The 18,527-nt window shown below is 41.4% G+C and overlaps 1 protein-coding gene across 4 annotated transcripts in view; it reads left to right on the forward strand.

Annotated features, from left to right (window-relative positions):
• Positions 1-4,963: 4,963 nt before the first annotated feature.
• Hps3 (HPS3 biogenesis of lysosomal organelles complex 2 subunit 1) overlaps positions 4,964-18,527 on the forward strand; it is a 63,373-nt gene continuing 49,809 nt past the window's right edge. Inside the window, exons 1-4 of one of the 4 annotated variants that reach the window (XM_050125729.1) lie at positions 4,964-5,773; positions 11,135-11,626; positions 12,503-12,671; positions 12,770-12,855. In XM_050125729.1, coding sequence (XP_049981686.1) covers positions 5,557-5,773; positions 11,135-11,626; positions 12,503-12,671; positions 12,770-12,855 — 964 coding nt within the window. In that variant the 5' untranslated portion in view covers positions 4,964-5,556. Of the gene's footprint in view, positions 5,774-6,045; positions 6,298-11,134; positions 11,627-12,502; positions 12,672-12,769; positions 12,856-18,527 lie in introns of those variants that run through there. The other 3 variants (XM_050125728.1, XM_050125731.1, XM_050125732.1) reach the window with 3 other exon arrangements.

Consider the following 18,527-nt stretch of genomic DNA (forward strand, 5'->3'; position numbering starts at 1 on the left):
GGGAGGTGGAAAAAAGGTATAACAGAAAACGTTTGTTATAAGCCTAAGGTGCTGATGTTATTCTTACCGTTTTAGTTGATTGAAAACTAATGCTGCTTGTACATTCCAAATGATTTACCAAATGGTCACAAAAATGTGTTTAGTACAGAGGAGGACAATATATGGCTATCAAGGAGGCTAAAGTGTAGCCAAGATTGTTTGGCTCCAGGATTGCAGCATTCTAAGCTTTGCACCATCATTGTAGCTCTAAACAGTTAATCAGCCTTGCAGAAGATTGATTTGAAGGTGAATCATCTTTTCTGGAATTTTTGAGCATCTTAAGCAGGCATTCTTCTACTATAGCCCTCACTGATAGACTCTGAAGCAATTATTACATGTCTCCAACAAGAAAAGTGAAGATAATGATGACATATTTTTTCAAGTATTGTACTCTCTTCATGATGTATTATGGTACAAAGGGCAACATTTGGACTTTTTAAAGTAGGAAATATTGAATCCTATGGCCTATTCAGTGTAGACAAGCTCTCTACCAGAAAACTATGTTCTCAGTCTTTATTTTACTTATATCTTTGTAACAAGGACTCAAAAAAGTTCCCCAGGCTTTGCCTTGAAATAAATCTATAGTCTAAGTCAACTTTGACCCTGAGGCAGAAGTCTCATCCTCCACAGTAGCATGAATTATCAATCACAGTCTATAACATTTTATATGTAAAATTAATAAAGCCATGCTCAATAAACTAAAAGATAAAATTCTGTATAACATGATTCTCTCAAGACTTAGCATCTTTTTCTACTGAAAACAAAAACATAAACCCCCAAATAAAGGCAATGAACTGTCAATTTCAGCATCATTTTTCAGCCATAAAACCAATGTATTTACTCAAGTAATCATGTAGAAAAGAAGCCCTATACAAGCTTCTTTTGCCAAAGAGGCTGCCATCATTCATCTATAGACAACATTATCACCTGAGGATTCATCTGAATACTGTACTCAAAATGTCCACAACAATGCTTCCTTAGCTACTGCTCAAATTTATGCTGATGTGAGATGTCTTTCTGTATATGTGTTGTTTTATTGGATAATGAATAAAGCTGTTTTGGCCAATGTCTTAGCAGAGTAGAACAGGTGGGAAATCAGAACAGAGATATATAAAGAAAGCAGAGTCAAAGGGATGCCATGTTTCTGTCAAAGGAAACAGACATCAGAACCATACCCATAAGCCACAGCTTTGTGACAGTACACAGATTGATAGACATGGTTTAATTTAAGATGTAAGAGTTAGTTAATAAGTCTGAGCTAATAAGATGAACAGTATTGTAATTAATACAGTTTCTGTGTGATTATTCAGGTCTGAGCAGCCAGAAAACAAATGAGCAGCCTTCGTCTACAATATGAAAATGAATATATTTGTGTTTCTATTGTATCTATGCATTACAAATTGCCATATAATTTTCTAATTATGCTATTTATTGCCAAATGTCTAAAATGGTTGATATTTGATGTTTGATAATTACATACTGAATAAATAAGTTATGTGGCTTTCTCTGGGGCTGAGATTATCTAAAGGAAATACAGAAGAGGGTGATAGAGCAAGACACCCAACAATTTCTTGTAACTTCAGTATATATATGTCCCTGTATGTATGAACAAAATATCTATCACACATGCATTCACATACCCACAAAACACATACAGAAAGAGAACCATTAAAAATAAGAAAAGGGAAAAAATGTTATTTATAACTTTTTTCTTACATACATACATTCCTTGAGAAAATGCTGGAAGAATAAAAAAGGTGATGGAAAATTAATGCTGACTATAGTTTCTTCTTGGTTAATTAGTATCGAATTTTAATAATCATCAGAGCCCTTAGGCCCCAACAGGAGAGAAGACCGTACCTCACCTGGGTAGTACAATAGTGCTGACATTGCTGGCGGGGCGTGATTGTGGGAGAGCTGGCCCTAAGTCCCTTAGGTGCTGAGGGCGAAGGAAAGATGCCCTCCCTTCTTAGCCCCTTGCCACCTGTGGCAGGGTGGAAGAGCTCACCCTGAGGTCACGAGAGCAAGAGAACTTCATCTACCTCTCAGAAGCTGCAGCACTCAAGAGATGTGACCCGGACCCTCATTTGCCATATGGTGTTATGAGCAAGGGGGAGATGCCCTCCACAGTTGTTTGGTTTCAGAAGTTGTTATAATCTGTGAGAATTTGAAAATTGGGTGTGACATCTGTGGCCATTGAGCTATACAGAGGCCAAGCCATTTGTAGTTAGATGCTGTGGGACAATGGTCTTGTATTCTATTCTATCACTTGTGTTATTTTAATAAAATGCTGATTGGTCAGTAGCCAGGCAGGAAGTATTGGCTGGACAACCAGGCAGGAAGTAGAGGTGGAATGACAACAACAGAAGTCTGGCAAGAGGAAAGACTCAGTCTGCAATCATAACCCAGATGCAGAGGAAGGAAGATGAGAACATCTCACTGATAAAAGGTATCAAACCATGTGGCTGACACAGACAGGAATTATGGGTTAATATAGGATGTAAGAGTTAATAAGAAGCCTGAGCTAATAGACCAACCAGTTTATAATTAATGTAGACCTCTGTGTGTTTCTTTGGGGCTGAACCACTGCTGAATCAGGCAGTACAGAAACCTCTATCAACAGTAAGATAGTAGTGAAATCTCTGACACTGAGGAGGAAAAGAAAAAGGGTGGCAGACAGAACTGAGTGAAGATTCCAATATCATGTAGGTCCAGAAGGACATAAGGAAGCTGTAGGACTTAGAGTCCCATGAGGGTGTCGGGAAGAGACAGAGTAGGCAGCTCTTACAGGGAGGTAAGGAAGTTCTAGAAATGGGTTGAAAACATGTGGGGAGAAGAAAGAGGAGGAGGAAAAGAGTAGGAGAGAGAAGAGTAAGGTCCTCATGACAAGATTTTCCAAATCCAGAGCATCTCCAAGCAGACTGAGAGACCTGTCCTAGAGAAATGTCCGAAGTCACAAAGGAGAGACATCCCTTTTCCATGTGATGGGGCCAGGAGGGTGAAAGGAATATTCTAACATAGCGGTGGATGTGGCTTTTATAGTAACAGACAAAACAGGCAGCTCTGGGCTCACACCCAGTAGAAGAAGAGAGAGCAAGTGTAGGGAAAGATAGTCTTTTCAAGAAACAGGCACCCAAGATGACTTAGCAAGTTCCTAAGCTAAAACAGATTCCCAGAATAATGGTGGAGAAGCATAGCAGGTGAAGGGAATACATGGCTTACAACATATATACCTATATCTATATCTGTATGTATGTATGTATATATATACATACATATATGTGTATTTTAAGATTTGTGTGTGTGTCTTTCTAAGAAATATATGTGTGTGTTGTTATATATATCATAGGAGAGTCAAATCAGCAACTTGGTTCAGTTAGGAGACTGGGTCCCTTAGAAAGAGGTCCACTTATGCCCCATCCCAGGTTTCAGTACCAGATACATAAAGTAAGAACAGGGCTGCTTCAAGGTATGGTTAAAAGAAAGGTTCCTATTGTATATAAAAGTCAAGGTAAGGGAGAGAATGTCATACACTGAACACAACCAGCAGAATAGACTTGGCGAAGGGGGTGGAGAGAAGGAAGACAAGAGAGAGAGAGAGCAACAAGTGAATAGCAGAAGTGTCAAGATTATACTGGAATCAGAAACTGGGGGAAGGGAAGCCTATGAGCTGGAGAAGTTTAGTGTAAGATGCCAGCCCAGTTAAAGAGACAGGATGCCAGCCTGAACTCTTTTGTAACAGATATTTGCTATGCTGAGGGAGCCTGGAGGTCAGCATGCCCTTTGGTATGCTAATAGGTACCAGAGCTGGCCTTTTGTCCCAAATTTTTGTTTGTTTGTTTTTGGATGTATTAGCCTCTAAATCCATCAGGACAATAAAATTAGAAGACTGACTTTCCTGCACCAATTAGCAGAGTAAACACTAAGTGGGTGAAGAGAGTATAGAGAGGGAACTAGGGGAGCCCTTTGAAGCTGTAGTTACTTCACACACCATCAGTTTCCATGTCTATGAATAAAGGAGACTGGAAACCTCAGTTCTGGGGCTTGAAGTTTTGCAGGCACCTTGGTTCCTTCTCATGGACCTGTTGATACTGCTCAGTGTTGTGGAAACTATCCATCACTTTGAGAAAGTCTTCAGGAAGGAGACTTCTACAATGAAGTTAATGTTTCATTTTTGTTTCTAGGGTGTTGCTTAGTAGCCCAGGCTGGCCTTGTGCTGGTGATCCACTAGATTAACCGTCCTGTCCTGAATGCTGGGATTATACAGATGGACTGTACCACCACACCCACCTTTCCTACATTTCCAGAAAGTTCTTTTAGGATATGTAGTACTAAAAACAACAACAACAAAAAAAATAGAAATACATGTCTTTTTGTGCCATTCATTCTCAATACATTATGCACCTTAGATATCCTGGAGTTTGGGTCACACAGAGAATTGAGAATAGAAACTCCAAGATCCAGGACCTGCATTTCCCACAGAACCTACCCCCACTAGAAAGCCTGGTCTCTCAACAGAGCCTGCCTTTCCTGCATAGCCTGTCCCATCTACAGAGCCTACCCTCCTTGGGCTGCTGAGGAAATAGATCCAGATTTGTAGCAATCTCCAGAAGGGTTAACAACATCAATGGTCAGCCTGGTGTACTATTTATACCTGTATAATTCACCCAAGTTTCTCCAGCAAATGCAGTGTTGTAGGAGAAGGCCGCTTGTTTGTTCCGGGCTGCTTAGCCCTGAAATAACCACGAAGGTGTTCAACATGGGAAGCAAAATTTGCTCTTTTCAATTTTGTCCCAATGTCAAAAGAGCAGCCCCAAGTCAATCCATACATACATACACACACACATACGTGCATACATACACATTTTCTAGAATTGTTATAATTATTATACTATCTGCTTTATTAAATCTCCCAAAATAACGGAATTCAGACTGCAAGTTTCTTCTATACAGGGTATATTTATGAACACTAGACTGATCATCAGGGACATTTTCCTCTTTCCCTTCTATTATCTGCCGATTTAGAGGAATCTTTTGCCAAATGCCTGCAAAGTGTTCACAGATTCTTTCATTCAATACATATCTTTTTTTGTTAAGCATCTTCAAGGATTTGCCCTTTCCAACAAAACCATTGTAAAATCTACAGTATTTCAGATCAACTCTGGCGTGTTCAATCTAAGTTTGGAGGCATATACTACTTCAGGTTTTGCAGCTCCATCCTTCAGAAACTCAAATGTTACGCTACGGGAAAACAAGAGTGAAACCATGAAGTTGATCCAGGCACAAACCAGCACATGATCCAATAAAACACATTCAAGCTTCCAGATACCCGTCCAGCCAGAAGCAGTAAAGTGAAAATTCAAGAGAAGAACCCGAGGTATTCGCACTCGCCCAGTGTTTTGCACCTAACTCCACCCGCACAGCCTCTTTAAGAAGCCGAACTCTGGGCGGGGGCAGAGCGCTCACGTGATCCGGAGCAGCTTGCTTGCTTGCGGAAGCCGCTCTGCTGTTGCCAAGATGGTGCAGTTGTACAACCTGCACCCGTTTGGGTCGCAGCAGGTAGTCCCCTGCCAGCGGGAGCCGGAGCAGATATGCTGCGGCGGGCTGGACGTGCTGTTCGTGGCTTCGGGCTGCAAGGTGGAGGCGTTCGCCGTGCAAGGAGCAGAGTCGTGCGAGCTGCGCTGCGCCTTCTCCACGCTGGGCAGGGTGTTGCGCATGGCCTACAGTGAAGTCGGTGAGGAGCGGCTTTGGGGCGGGGCTGTGGGTGGAGAAGGGGCTTGAGCTTCTCGGTTCTGGCTGCCGCGGGTCTGGCAGTTAAGTGCTGAAGGCGCTTTGTGCAATTGTCATAGTAACCACAGATCGGCAGGAGCGCCTTGGTGGAGTGCTTGCCTAGTTTGCCTGAAGCCTTAGGTCTAAACTTCCTCCCCGAGGTTGTTCAGCTAGTAATCTCAGCATCTGGGAGGTGAAGTGGAGGCACGAGAGGGCGGGGCGGGATCAGAAGTTTAAGGAAGTCCTTTGTTGTTTAGTGAGTTCCAGACTAGCCTTGGCTACAGATAATCTTGTCTCAAAGCAAAACAAAAATCACTCAACATAGGCATCAGCCTGCAGGGGCAAGGAAATGCTGACTGATCCACGTCTTGAATTAAAGGCCTGTAGCTGGGTACAACTTATGCCAGACCCTTAAAAAAATATGAACGTAAAAATTCTCCAACCTCACACAAAAGAAAAAAGAGGGACAATGATACCCTGGAGTTCACGGTATGCTCTCCTTCAAAAAATATTCCAGATCATAGCCAGCCCTTTTATATTCGTGAGTAACTATTACTTATTGATGGTTTGACTTTTGCGAATTCTTGAATACATTTGTGTGTGTGTGTGTGTGTGTGTGTAACAAAGACACGGGCTGTATATTTACACACTTTCCCTTACTCTTTTAAAGGGTGTTTTATTCTAAAATTTGAAGCAATGGGTGATGGGTGGTTTTCTTGCCTGTCATTACTGTTGATTCCTGGGTTCCTTCCATTGCAGTAGCTCTGCCTAAGAACTATTTAGAATAAATTATAAGAATAAAAAGAAAAAGAAAAAGGTTCTCATTCCTGGACCACACCTTCAGAAACACAATGAAGTTTTTCTGGAGGATATCAAATTCTTGGCCGGCTTGTATACTAAGGACTTGAGCCACACCAACTGCAGGAGGCTAGCATGAAACTGTGATTCATTAACGAAACCTTGAAGAACAAAAATGCCTTTATAATTAAGTTGGCTGCCTAAAAGAACTTTAGGAGTCAGGTGGGATGGTATTAGCATCACGGCCCATATAACTCAAAGGTAGCTTTCAGTTCACAGTTGAACCTTTGAGTGTAACTTCTTTTAATCCATGTATGACCAAACATTAATAGACACTCCTGACTGTGCCTATGGCCAAAAAAACCTATCTTTGACTTGTCCTTTGGCTTTGTGTTCACATTCTCAGTATGTGGACCAGGGGATTTGTATTCTTAGTGCTCAGTGTCCTCTGCTGTAGCAAATCTACCCTTGTCAAAAATCAGAAAAATTTCTGTATTTATATTTACTATAATGTTTTATAGATCTTCTACCCAAGCACAAAGCATTTTCTTTTTCTTACTGTCAGGCCCAATTCCAAAACTCCAAAAAGCAGTCCAAATATCCAGAAATGAGGAGTATAGGGGTATTTCTGGCAGTGAGATAAAAGCTAACATGCCTCAGGAACTTGTGAAGCTGGCTCAAAAGGAGTCATCTCCCTCACCTCCAGCAAAAGGGATCTTTGGTTTTCCAGTTTACCTGTGGTATGTGTCAGCATATCAAGGTCCGGGCTAGCCTTTTGGCTCCCTCAGTCCCTACTCACAAGTACCCGTTACATATTTCAGAGTCCATGCTAGTGTCTTAGTCTTCTTCACCTCCTTCTCTAACCTAAGCTCCTTTCAGCTCAGGCTTCCCTCACTACAGTTGCTCTCATCCTACTTAGAACCTGGTTATTCTCACTATTCTCTGCTCTTGCTATTCTCACTACTCTCTCTCTATTTTCCTATCCCCTGCTGTTCTCTCTCTTGCAGATAGCCCTGGCCATGTCCAGTCATCTGGGTATGTTTAGTCTGCTTCTTTTTCTCTCTGCTCTCGACTCTTTCAGATCTTCTAGCTTTTCTCTTTCTTATTGTCAATAAAACTTTCCCCTTCACCATATCATTGAGTGATCAGGTCATGTCTTTTTGACAGTTTTGCTTCACCCACTACCCCGCCAACATACATTTGGTGCCCAAACCACAGATGCACTTCCTAATCAGTTAAATGCTGTTCTCCTTCTGTAAATGTGTACACTATGTAAGTCACTCCTGGGGTTCCTGGAGTTTGACATCATTGACATAAACAATTTGAAAGAATATAGATTTATGTTGCTCATAGTTTGAGAGGTGTGAGTCTACTGTGTTATGGAGAACTCACATCATGGTGGCCAGAGAGTAACAGGAAAGAACTAGGCAAGGCAGAGTTCCTGGAAGCTCCCTCTTCAGCAGTGATCTTCCTTCCAGATATCCCCTTTATTGAGCCAAACTCCTTTCTACAGTTCTACGCTCACCACACTAAGATCTCCAGATTTTAAATTTACCAGCGGATTAATGCATTCATTCATTAGGGCAGTGCTCATGATCTACTTACTTTTGGAAATGTCCTCATAAGAAACAACCAGAGGTGTGTTCTAAGGTCTTTTGTAGTTCAATCAAGTTGAAATGATGAATGATTACAAGAAGATTACGTATTGTATGAGGATGCTTGGCCACTTGTTTGTTTTCTGGTCACCTAAACTCCTGAAATAACCACACATCTTAATTTAACCCATTTCTAGTAATCTGTGTACTGCCACGTGGCTGTGGCTTACCAGCTAAAGTTCCATCTGGCTCCAACAGGGCTACATGGCTTCTCACTGACTCTGCTTTTTTTCTCCCAGCATTCAGTTTAGTCCCCTCCCCTCCCCCTCCCCCAACCCTGCTCTGTTCTGCCCTGCTCTGCTATAGGCTCAAAGAAGTTTCTTTATTAAACAATGGTATTGACAGCATACAGAGGGGACTCTCACATCAATTAGAGAAAAAGTAGGTAACAATTTAGAAGGTAAGTTTTGAACTTTTAGCATCATCAGGGATAATGGAAATTGAATTTAGGCTGCATTTATGATGTGAAGAGGAAGGATAACCAACAGACAGAGAGAGACCCAGTGAACAGTGCAGTGTTGAAGACCTGCTGCGGGACATGTGTTTATAAGGTGTTTGTGGGTGGTGGGGCAAAAAAGTGAAAACCACACAACTCTCCTTGCACGTATTGAACCAACACAAGTTATTCTTTAACATTTGAGCACAAGCATACTGAACCAGTGACCCTCCCCCACCTCACCCTGTGCCTATATTTAATGATGTACCAGGAACATAATTTCTTTTTAGGTTGGGCCCTCCCTGTAAAGGTTATATGAACCCTTGTAGAATTTCCTTTCCAACCATTATCAGAATGAGCATAAGTCTTTGGACTAAATGATGGTCCATCATTTATCGACTGTTGCCTTAGGCAAGTTGTTGTTAATAACACTCTGAGCATCAGAGTGCTGAATTACAAAACTGGAAGAAAGATATTTGTCCTGAAGGGCTTTTGTAAAGATTTACAGAGAACATTATAGGTTGGCTAATGAGGCTTGTTAAGTAGGCCTGTTTAGCAAGTGCTATGATAGCATTTACAGAACCAGTCATCAATCTGAAATCACACAACTTACAGACACCTTGTTTCATGTGTGGACATTATATATTTATATGTATATGAGTTAAAAGATTTTATTGTAACTAAACAAATGTCCTTATTTTTAAATGTCATTTTCTAACTTAAATGTGATGTAAAAAATTATAGGCAACCAAAGAATAATTTTGAATTGGACATCATCAAAATTAAAGATTTTTGTGTATCTATTCTACCAATATATGGAAAGAGATATCCTAAGGATTTAAAAAATATTTGTAAATCATATATTTGATAAAAGACAGGTCTAAAATATATAATAAACTAACTTGGTGAGAGGAAAACACATTAATTTATTTTTGTAATGAGCAAACAGACCTGGAGTATATAGCCAACTGACAGAGCACTTGCCTAGCACACATAAGGTGCTGGGTTTGATCCCTAGCAGTGCATATACAGCAAAGGACTGGAATATACAGTTCTCTAAAGAAAGCATGCAAATGTTCAAAAGCACACAAAAGGGGCTCTACATCACTAATCATCAGAGAAATGCAAATTAAAGTCACAGTGATATACTCAAATCCCATAGTATAGTTCCAGTTCCTTACTTTAAAATTACCACAAAGTAGATGGGTATGATGGCATAAGCACTCAGAAGTCCAGGGCAGGAGGATCATGGCAAGTCTGAGGACATCCTGGTCTATGTAGTGAGTCCGAAGTGAGACTGGATATATCCTATGTACCCTGAGATGGTAGGAAACAGGCATGTATAAATACCTTTGCTGGCAGTGTGAACTTCCGTTATCTAGTTATGGTGGTAACTTGACAGTTTCTAATAAAGCTTAAAATACTCTTGGTCTGTAGCCAAACATAAATTTCCGACAAAAAAACAAATTATATACATATAGGCTTATTTGATACAAAATATAGTGGTAATCCCCCTACATTAATAGGTGAACTATTAAATATTTATGGCACATGTGTTTATAAGATAATTTATAGATATCCACATGTCTGTATGTTATGTTGGGATGGTGGGTGGTGGATAGCCGTGTATCACCATGAGGAAAAAGATATATTTGTTGTTTAAATAATTGGAGGTGATTTCTATTTTATGTTTATGCTGTGTAGTTACTTGGAACTTTTTTCCCCAAAGAAACTTGCTAACCTATATGCTTGAGGTTGTTAAATTAATAAAGCAGGTATTGTTACAAAAAATGTCATTATTAAGTTAAACATGAATTTAAAAATGGCACATTGTTAAATAGATTGTTGTGATGTATAAAAAAAGACAAAAAGCCTTGTTGTAACCCATGTTTATAAGAAAGTATTTGGAAGGTCACACACCAGACTGTGAACATTAGTCCTTAAGGATGAAACTGATGGGGGAGGTTAACATGCATTCATTTTGTACTTAACCAGTTTGGTTTCTACAACAAATGTTACTTTTACAGTTAAAATAATCCCATATAATCAATAGTTAAAAGAATATTGACTTGGTTTTATATTTTATTTGGTATCTCTAGTTTTCTTACTTTTCTGAGTTGTGACTTCTCTAGAAAGGGAAGGAAATGTCAAATGTAAATTCTGTTAAACTCAAGAGTCCCTTAATTCTATTAAAACCTGAATTTTCTAAGTTACATGAATATTGCTGAAGCTGTGACAGAAGAGCTTCCAACTGCAGTAAGAGGATGAACTTGAGTGACTGATGTAACTTAACACATATCTCGGTTCCTTAGAGGGCATCTCTGGTCCTTCCAGTCGGTGATCCCTGTGTTGTGTTATGCATTCCATTTTCAGGCAGCAAATTAATCAGTGGAATTTCGAATTCTAAATTTCAAATGCAATCTTGATTCCTTTTTAGGAGACTATCTGGTAGCAATTGAAGAGAAAAACAAAGCTACATTCCTGCGTGCTTACATGAACTGGAGGAGTAAGAGGACTGAAAACTCCCGTGTCTGCATTCGAATGGTTGGGCACAATGTGGAGGCACTCTTCTCTGAAAGCTTTAGAGACCAGATGTCTATAATTGAAATTCCACTGTCTGAGGATCCTTTATGCATTTCATGTTGTCCTATGAAGGGAGATCTACTTGTTGGCTGCACAAATAAGTTAGTCTTATTTACTTTGAAGTATTGGATCATTAATGAGGAATTCTCAATGTCGGACTTTGAACGTTCATTAATTATACACATAGATAATATCACTCCTGTTGAAATTTCTTTTTGTGTTGGTTATGTCGCTGTCACGTCTGACTTAGAAGTCTTAATCCTGAAACTGGAGTCAGATCCTACAAATAGAGAGAAAGTTAAACACCACCCACAACAAACTAACAACCAATTGCAACAGACAGAAGGTAAATGATGAATTTGACTTTCTAAAGAACCCCAGTGTCTATGGTTTGCCTCTTTTCTAACAGGTTTGGGTGTTCTTATTACATTGCTTTGGGTTGTGACTATTCATAGCTTATTTTGTTTCTACATGTATTTGTTATATGTCTGTAATGGAGCAACTGTATTAGATGAGGGTTTCTAAGGAGAACATTTTTTTTTTTTTTTTTTTTTTTTGAGACAGCATCTCCATATGTTTCCAACTGACCTGGAACTCACTTGGTTCAGGCTTGCCTCAAACCAGGAATCCTCCTGTCTTAGGCTCCTGAGTATAGGCATTATAGTTGTGAGTCCCTATACCTGGCCTACATGAGTTTCTAATTTTTGTGTTGTATTCGGTATTAAATGACATTAGATATCTTTGCTTTGGTTGCTTTTTTTTTTTTGTTCCCCAACTTGACTCATGCTAGAATTTTTAAAGAGTGAACTTTAGTGAAATTATGTCTCCACAAGACTGACTTGTAGGCAAACCTGTCAGGGGGGCATTATTGATAAATTATTGATGTGAGAGGGTCTAGCCATTGTGGGTGGTGCCACCTGTGAGCAGGTGGTAGTGGGGTGTATAAGAAAGCAGACCAAGAAAGCCATGGGGAGCAAGCCAGTAAACAGCCCTACTCCATAGCATCTTAATCAGCTGTTACCCTGAGTTCCTGCCCTGACTCCAGCAGGGGTGGAGTGTGGTCTGAGTTATAAACTACAGTAAACCCTTTCCTGTCCAAGTGACTTTTGGTCATAATGTTTTATCACAGCAGTAGAAACATAAGGCACATGCCATGTCTAATATTCATTCGGGTGACTGGTAGTACTTATAGTTGTTAAACTCTAAAATGTTATTTTTTAAGATGTCAGTAATGAAACTTCACAGCTTGAATCAGATTTTGTTATCTGCCTAAAACCCATGGAGCTTCTTGGTGAAAAGTGTGAACTGTCTGGAATATCTGTTAAACTGGAGTCCACAGGATTAGCAGATGAAAAAGCAAAATATTTAAATGTTCAGCACCTGCTATATAGGTATGAGAGCAACTTTTATTCACCAGCATTTAATATTTACATACCTGCTTAAAGTGTATAGAAATTAGATCTCTCCTCTTTTTCTTTTAAACCCACAGACGTTTTGCTCCTGATATTTCGTTCTATGTCTTGTCTGATAACATCAAGTTACATTCCCTTCAGCTGCTACCTATTTGCCAAACAGGTAAGTATGGCTGAGTGCAGAGAGGTTTGACAAGGGCCTGGACTTGGGGAAGTTCAGTGTAAAGACATTAGATTTGCTTCTTCTGCTGAGACTTCCTGGGGAAAGCAAAATTTTATTGGTGAAGAGAAGTGAAGCCACTAGGAGGGTGGGACCAGAAAAAACTTCGTTCTTTTGTTTGTTTGTTTTGGTTTTGAAATAGTCTGTGGACCCAGTAAAAGAAATTTGTGAGCACTGTTGGAGGATAGGTCTTATCTAGGTTCCAGCTGAGTATGGCACAGACTTTTGTAGGATGGCGTAGGTGTTGTAAGCAAAGTGGGAAAACCTGGTCTGAGTGGAAACTCATTCAGAGTACTAGTTTTTGACACTGCTGTACATTGTATTTACTTATACTTAAAATACTGGTATGGGTGATATAGCTCAGTTGACCAAGTGCTTTTCTAGCATGAATAAAATCTGGGTTTGATTCCTAACACTGAATAAACAGGGCATGGTGGTATACACACCTAAAATCAGCACTTGGGAGGTTGAGGCATGGAAGGTCAGAAGTTCAAGATCATCCATCTGTCTACTGAGTTCTAGGCTATCATGGGGCTATATAAGACCCCCTGTTAAAATAATGCTGGTGATTATCATTCTGACTTAATTGGACTGTTTTGAACTCTGGCACCCAAAACTTTTTCTAGTGAGCACCAAGATTGATACCAGAGACTCTGCACTTGCTCATGGCCTGTTCAGCATCTTCAAATGGTTTCTGAAAAGATATAAATGTTGCTATAATCCAGTGTCTTTATGAGGTTCTTTTTTTTTTTAAGTAAGCATTGAGTAGCTACTGTTGTTGATCTGAGTACTAGACAAAAGTAGGCAACATGCTTGTACTTATGAAATTAGTTATCTAATGGTAAAAGCAGATACTCATCAAATACTGCCAACATTGTGGTGTGGACCACATGACCACCACTGCTGCTTGACAAAGTTCCAGCATTTTGACATTGCAGACCACACTTCTCCAGCACCTTTTTACTTTCATTTTTAATGGTTCTCAGTATTCTTTTATTTTATTTTTATTTTTTTAAAACTTTATTTGCCTTTATTTCATGCACATTGATATAATGATGTCAGATTCTCTTGAACTGGAGCTACAGACAGCTGCGAGCTGCCATGTGGGTGCTGGGAATTGAACCCGGGTCCTCTGGAGGAGCAGTCAGTGCTCTTAACCACTGAGCCATCTCACCAGCCCCCAGTTCTCAGTATTCTAAGAGTTTCCTTATGCCTTGGAAATTTTTATGAGAGCTTTGAAGGACAAAAATATATAAAACAGTAGACTCTTTAAACAAAATAAATCTTTGGGAAAAAAAGTTCCTGTCACCAAAGAACAGTGAATCCCATTGTGCCCTCCTAATTACACCAAGAACAAAAAAATTAGAGATTTACTAGACACTCCTGATTCCAAGTATGAAACACCTAAAATCCAGATCCAGAGCCTGAGGCCATTAAGGGCAAGAGTTCAGTCTTGAGGTATAATGGGAAAATATCAGGACCTTCCACTTTTGGACTTTATGTGGGGAACAGGCTCACATAATAAGACTAAGACACAAAGGGACACAATTGGGAAACAACTTAGTGCTTATCCCCTTGAGAAAAGAAAATACTCTTAAATTATAGTGGAGTGTCTGGTTCCCAGAGGAAGTCCTTTTCCCAAGGTCAGGCTTTTGGATCAGGGTCTCCACTTCTTCTGGGCCTTGAGGAATGTTCCTACTTGGTTAAAGCAGTCATTCTCCTTATCTCTGGGTGAATGAATTTGTTGCCCTTCCTTGATGAGGGTTCCAGGTAGAGTTACTGAACCTTGAAGAACAATAGACATTTAGATACTAGCTTTTGTCCCAGGAACAATGCTCTAAAGAAGTTATTGGTGGCTTTCTGTCCCTGAATCATTGAGTCTGCTTTCAGTCTTTCCGTGGCTAAACTTTTAGGTACAAAAGGTACTCTTTTTTCAATGAACCCTGCTGGCAGCAATCCCAATTTACCCTCAGATCCTGTCTCCCTCCTCCTTTCCTCTGCCAATGCCATTCAGCCTTCTTGGACCTGAGCCCTCCCATCCCCAAGCAGGTCTCTGGTAAAATTAGACACTAAAATTGTTAGACACTGTGGGAAGGGAACCTGGTAGCCAAAGCCTGTAGTAAAAGACCGCGACTTTCGCTGGTGTCTAAGAAAGTGCTTCCTGAGTCTTGGTTCAGCAAAGGGAGGAGAAGAGAATATTCTAAGTAGAGGAAGCCCCAAAGCTTGGTAGAGAGTCTATTTGAAGAACTGAAAGAGCCAAGAACAGAGCAGAGTAAGGGAAAGGGGGATGTGGTACACGGCTGGAGATCAGACAGGACCAGTAGCCAGGCAGAGGGTCAACTCTTTCATTTAGTGAACTTCCCATAACAGTTGGAACAAAAAGTCCAGTTATTCCATGGCCAATGTTACCTACCTCTGGATTCATTTTGTCTCAGCCTGACCTGCTTACTGTTCTCCATCAACAGTAGCCTTTCTGCCGTCCTCAGATATGCCAAACATCCTTTTCTGTAAAATCTATTATTTCTTCTACCTAGACCTAGAATATGCTTTATTCTGATCCCATGTGAGTGATGTATTTTCATCATTTATTGCACAGCTCAAATGTCACCTTATCACAGAGGATTTCCCTGGTTTTCTCAGTTTGAGTTACTGTTATTTTTAATTTTGTGTGTGTGTGTCTGTGTGTCTGAATGTGGGTTTGTGCATGTGAGTGTAGTACTGGCAGAGGCCAATGAAGATGTCACAGGTGGTTATGAGCCACCCAACTTTGTTGCTTGGAGCTGAACTCAGGCCATCTGTAAGAGCATCAAGAGCTCTTAACTGCTGAGCTATCACTCAGACCCTTGGCTCTCTCCATTCAAAAATCTCTCTTCACTTTAGTTTACTTGTTTGTTCTCTGTTATAATGATTTCAGCCTCATGAGGCTGTTACTTCTGGGTTCTAGAGGTCATGTAGGTGCAGACAAGCCTTCTGACAGAAGTGCCTAATGGCCCCTGGGGATGTTAAAGGGCCCCACATGACCCACATGCTGTGGATTGCATCATCCACTTATGATTCAGCTAAGCCCTTGTGGGCATGCATGGTTACATCATCCATGAATAACTCAGTTAAGCCCTTGCACTCATGCATGAACCCCGTCATCTGTATATGACGTAGCCACGTCAACCCCCTATGCGCACACCATCTTCCTCTCTCTCTGCACACTGACTTCCCCAGGCCTGTAACACCCCTCTAGTAAACTCCTAAGCGGGTTTGTTGCATGTTCAATGTTTCCTTCTCACTCGGGCCAGAGTGCTGTGAGTCTCAGGAGACTCTCGTCCCCAAGCCCCTCTCCCGTGCTCAGGATCTGGAACTGCGTATTTCTTCCACAGCGACCACCGGCTTCAAGTGGTGAGCTTCCTCCATTCTGGTCAGCTTAACTGTTTCTTTGAACCAGAGGAATTGACCATTGAGCTCCTGGAAATCTTCTGGTGTTCCTAGAAATGGGGGGACAGCCCCCAACCATGGTCTTTAAGGCCGCGGTTGAGCCCTTCACTAACATTCATCTCTGGATTGCTTCCCTTAGCTAAAATCATGTTTGGACGATTCAGGGTCAGTCCTCCTGTGACTGGGGACCCAGGGTCCCTAGATTCTTTTTCTTTTTTTCTTTTTCTTATCTTCCCCCCCCCCCCACACCATGAAAGGCCGCTAAGTGCAGCCTCTGGCCTCTCTGGCTTCTGAGTCACCCTGACCAGATCCAATCAGGCTGTAGCATGTCACCTGTAGGCAGAGGATGCTCTCCTACAGGACATGTGGTTTTTGCCACCAATTTACACCCACCTATAGGGGGAGACATCCCATTATAAGCCTTGTGGTGTCGCTGTTTTATGGGTTTTTGTGGTTTCAGCTATGGGTAGCAAGCCATCTAAGTCCACCAATCCAGCCTCCCCCCTGGAATGCCTTTTAGAGGCCTTTAAGCCTCAGGCCTTAATGCCCTACTGACAGACACCCACACTTGTCCATCTTTTTTCTAAAAAAAAAAAATGGCCTCGTTACAATTTAGATAACAATCTAAAGTGGCCGCCTAATGGCACCTTTGATCTCAATATCTTACGGGGGCTTTCTAACTATTGTCAGTGCACAGACAAATGGAAGGAGTCTTTATTTCCAAGCCTTTTACTGTCTAAGCTCTAACCCTAAGCCCTCTGTCCTTGCAAGTTCTTTGCCTGCTCACATGTTCCTGGCTATGCTGTCTGCTTCGGAAGAAACTTCCACTCCTGCTCTGGACCCAGCTAACAAACTCCTGTCTTTTTTACCTCAGAGGGCAGCTACTCCTGTTCCTTCAGCTCTTACCCTGTTCCTTCAGCTACTGCTCTGGACCCCTTAAGGAATCCACACCTTCCCCATCTCAACAGACAGATACTTCCACTCCTTTACTTCTTTCTGTCTTGCCACCTCCCTTCACTCACTCTTCACCTCTCTCTCTCCCCCCAATAACTACTCCATCAGCCCCACTGGATCATTCTTCCTCTTGGTGCCTAGCTGCAACAGCCGCCCAGCTCTGGCACCCACCTTTACCCCTCCTCTCACATGCTCACGTGCTGCTATGGAACCCAGCCCTGACCAAGCCAAGCTGGCTGCAGTTCTTCCGTTGTGAGAGGTGGCCAAAGTAGATGGATTGATTAGGGTACATGTTCCTGTCTCCCTCTCAGAACTCTCCCATATATAACAAAAACTATGGTCCTATACATCTAGTTCTACCACTTTCATAAAGCAATTCCAATATATTACCCAGTCCTATAATCTCACCTTTCATGGTAACTATATGATCCTATCTAATAACCTACTTCCTGAAGAGCACAGGCAAGTTTGGGAGCAGGCCAGACTACATGCAGAGGAGATTCACCAAACACATGCAACACTCCCTCCGGGAGCAGAGGTGGTCCCTGAGCAGGAACCTTAGGAATTTTAGCTAGGGACCAGTTTTTGACTTGCCTCCTGGCAGGTCTCTGCAAGGCTGCCCTCAAATCAGTAAATTATAATAAGCTCTCAGAGGTCATAAAAGATACGAAGGAAAATTCTTCTGCATTTTTGGAACACCCCACTAAAGCTCTGTTACAATACAACTTAGATCCAGAAAGCACTGAAGGGAGACAGTTACTCATGACTCATTTTTTTTCTTTTTGTTCCCTCAGTGCTACCCTGACATTAAGGCTAAACTTAGACTTTTGGAGAAAGGCCCCTTGACCCTGCAGGCAGAAATCTTAGAGTTGACTTTTAAGGTGTACCATGTGAGCAATCACTGTCACATGCTAGCCATGGCCCTCCCACCAGCTGAGGTGGCAGATTGCCTAATTGATGCTATCTGTGATGTTCCCTTGCCCCCTGGGACTCAAGAACTGCCAGGCCCATTTTTCAAATGTGGTAGAACTGGTCACTGGGCCTGAGCATGCCCTAACCCTCATCTTGGTCCCACAAGACCTTGTCCAAGATGCCATAGGGAAGGATATTGGGCAGTCAATTGGCCTCATGCACATAGTAGCATGGAGACAGCAAACCCAGAAAATTCACAAGTTGACCTTCTAAATCTGGCCATAGATGAGTGAGGCTGCCCAGGCTCCTTTGTCCCAACCACA

Source organism: Alexandromys fortis, unplaced genomic scaffold (genome assembly GCF_014885135.2).
Source record: "Alexandromys fortis isolate MF-2015 unplaced genomic scaffold, M_Fortis_MF-2015_v1.1 scaffold_184, whole genome shotgun sequence".
NCBI lineage: Eukaryota > Metazoa > Chordata > Mammalia > Rodentia > Cricetidae > Alexandromys > Alexandromys fortis.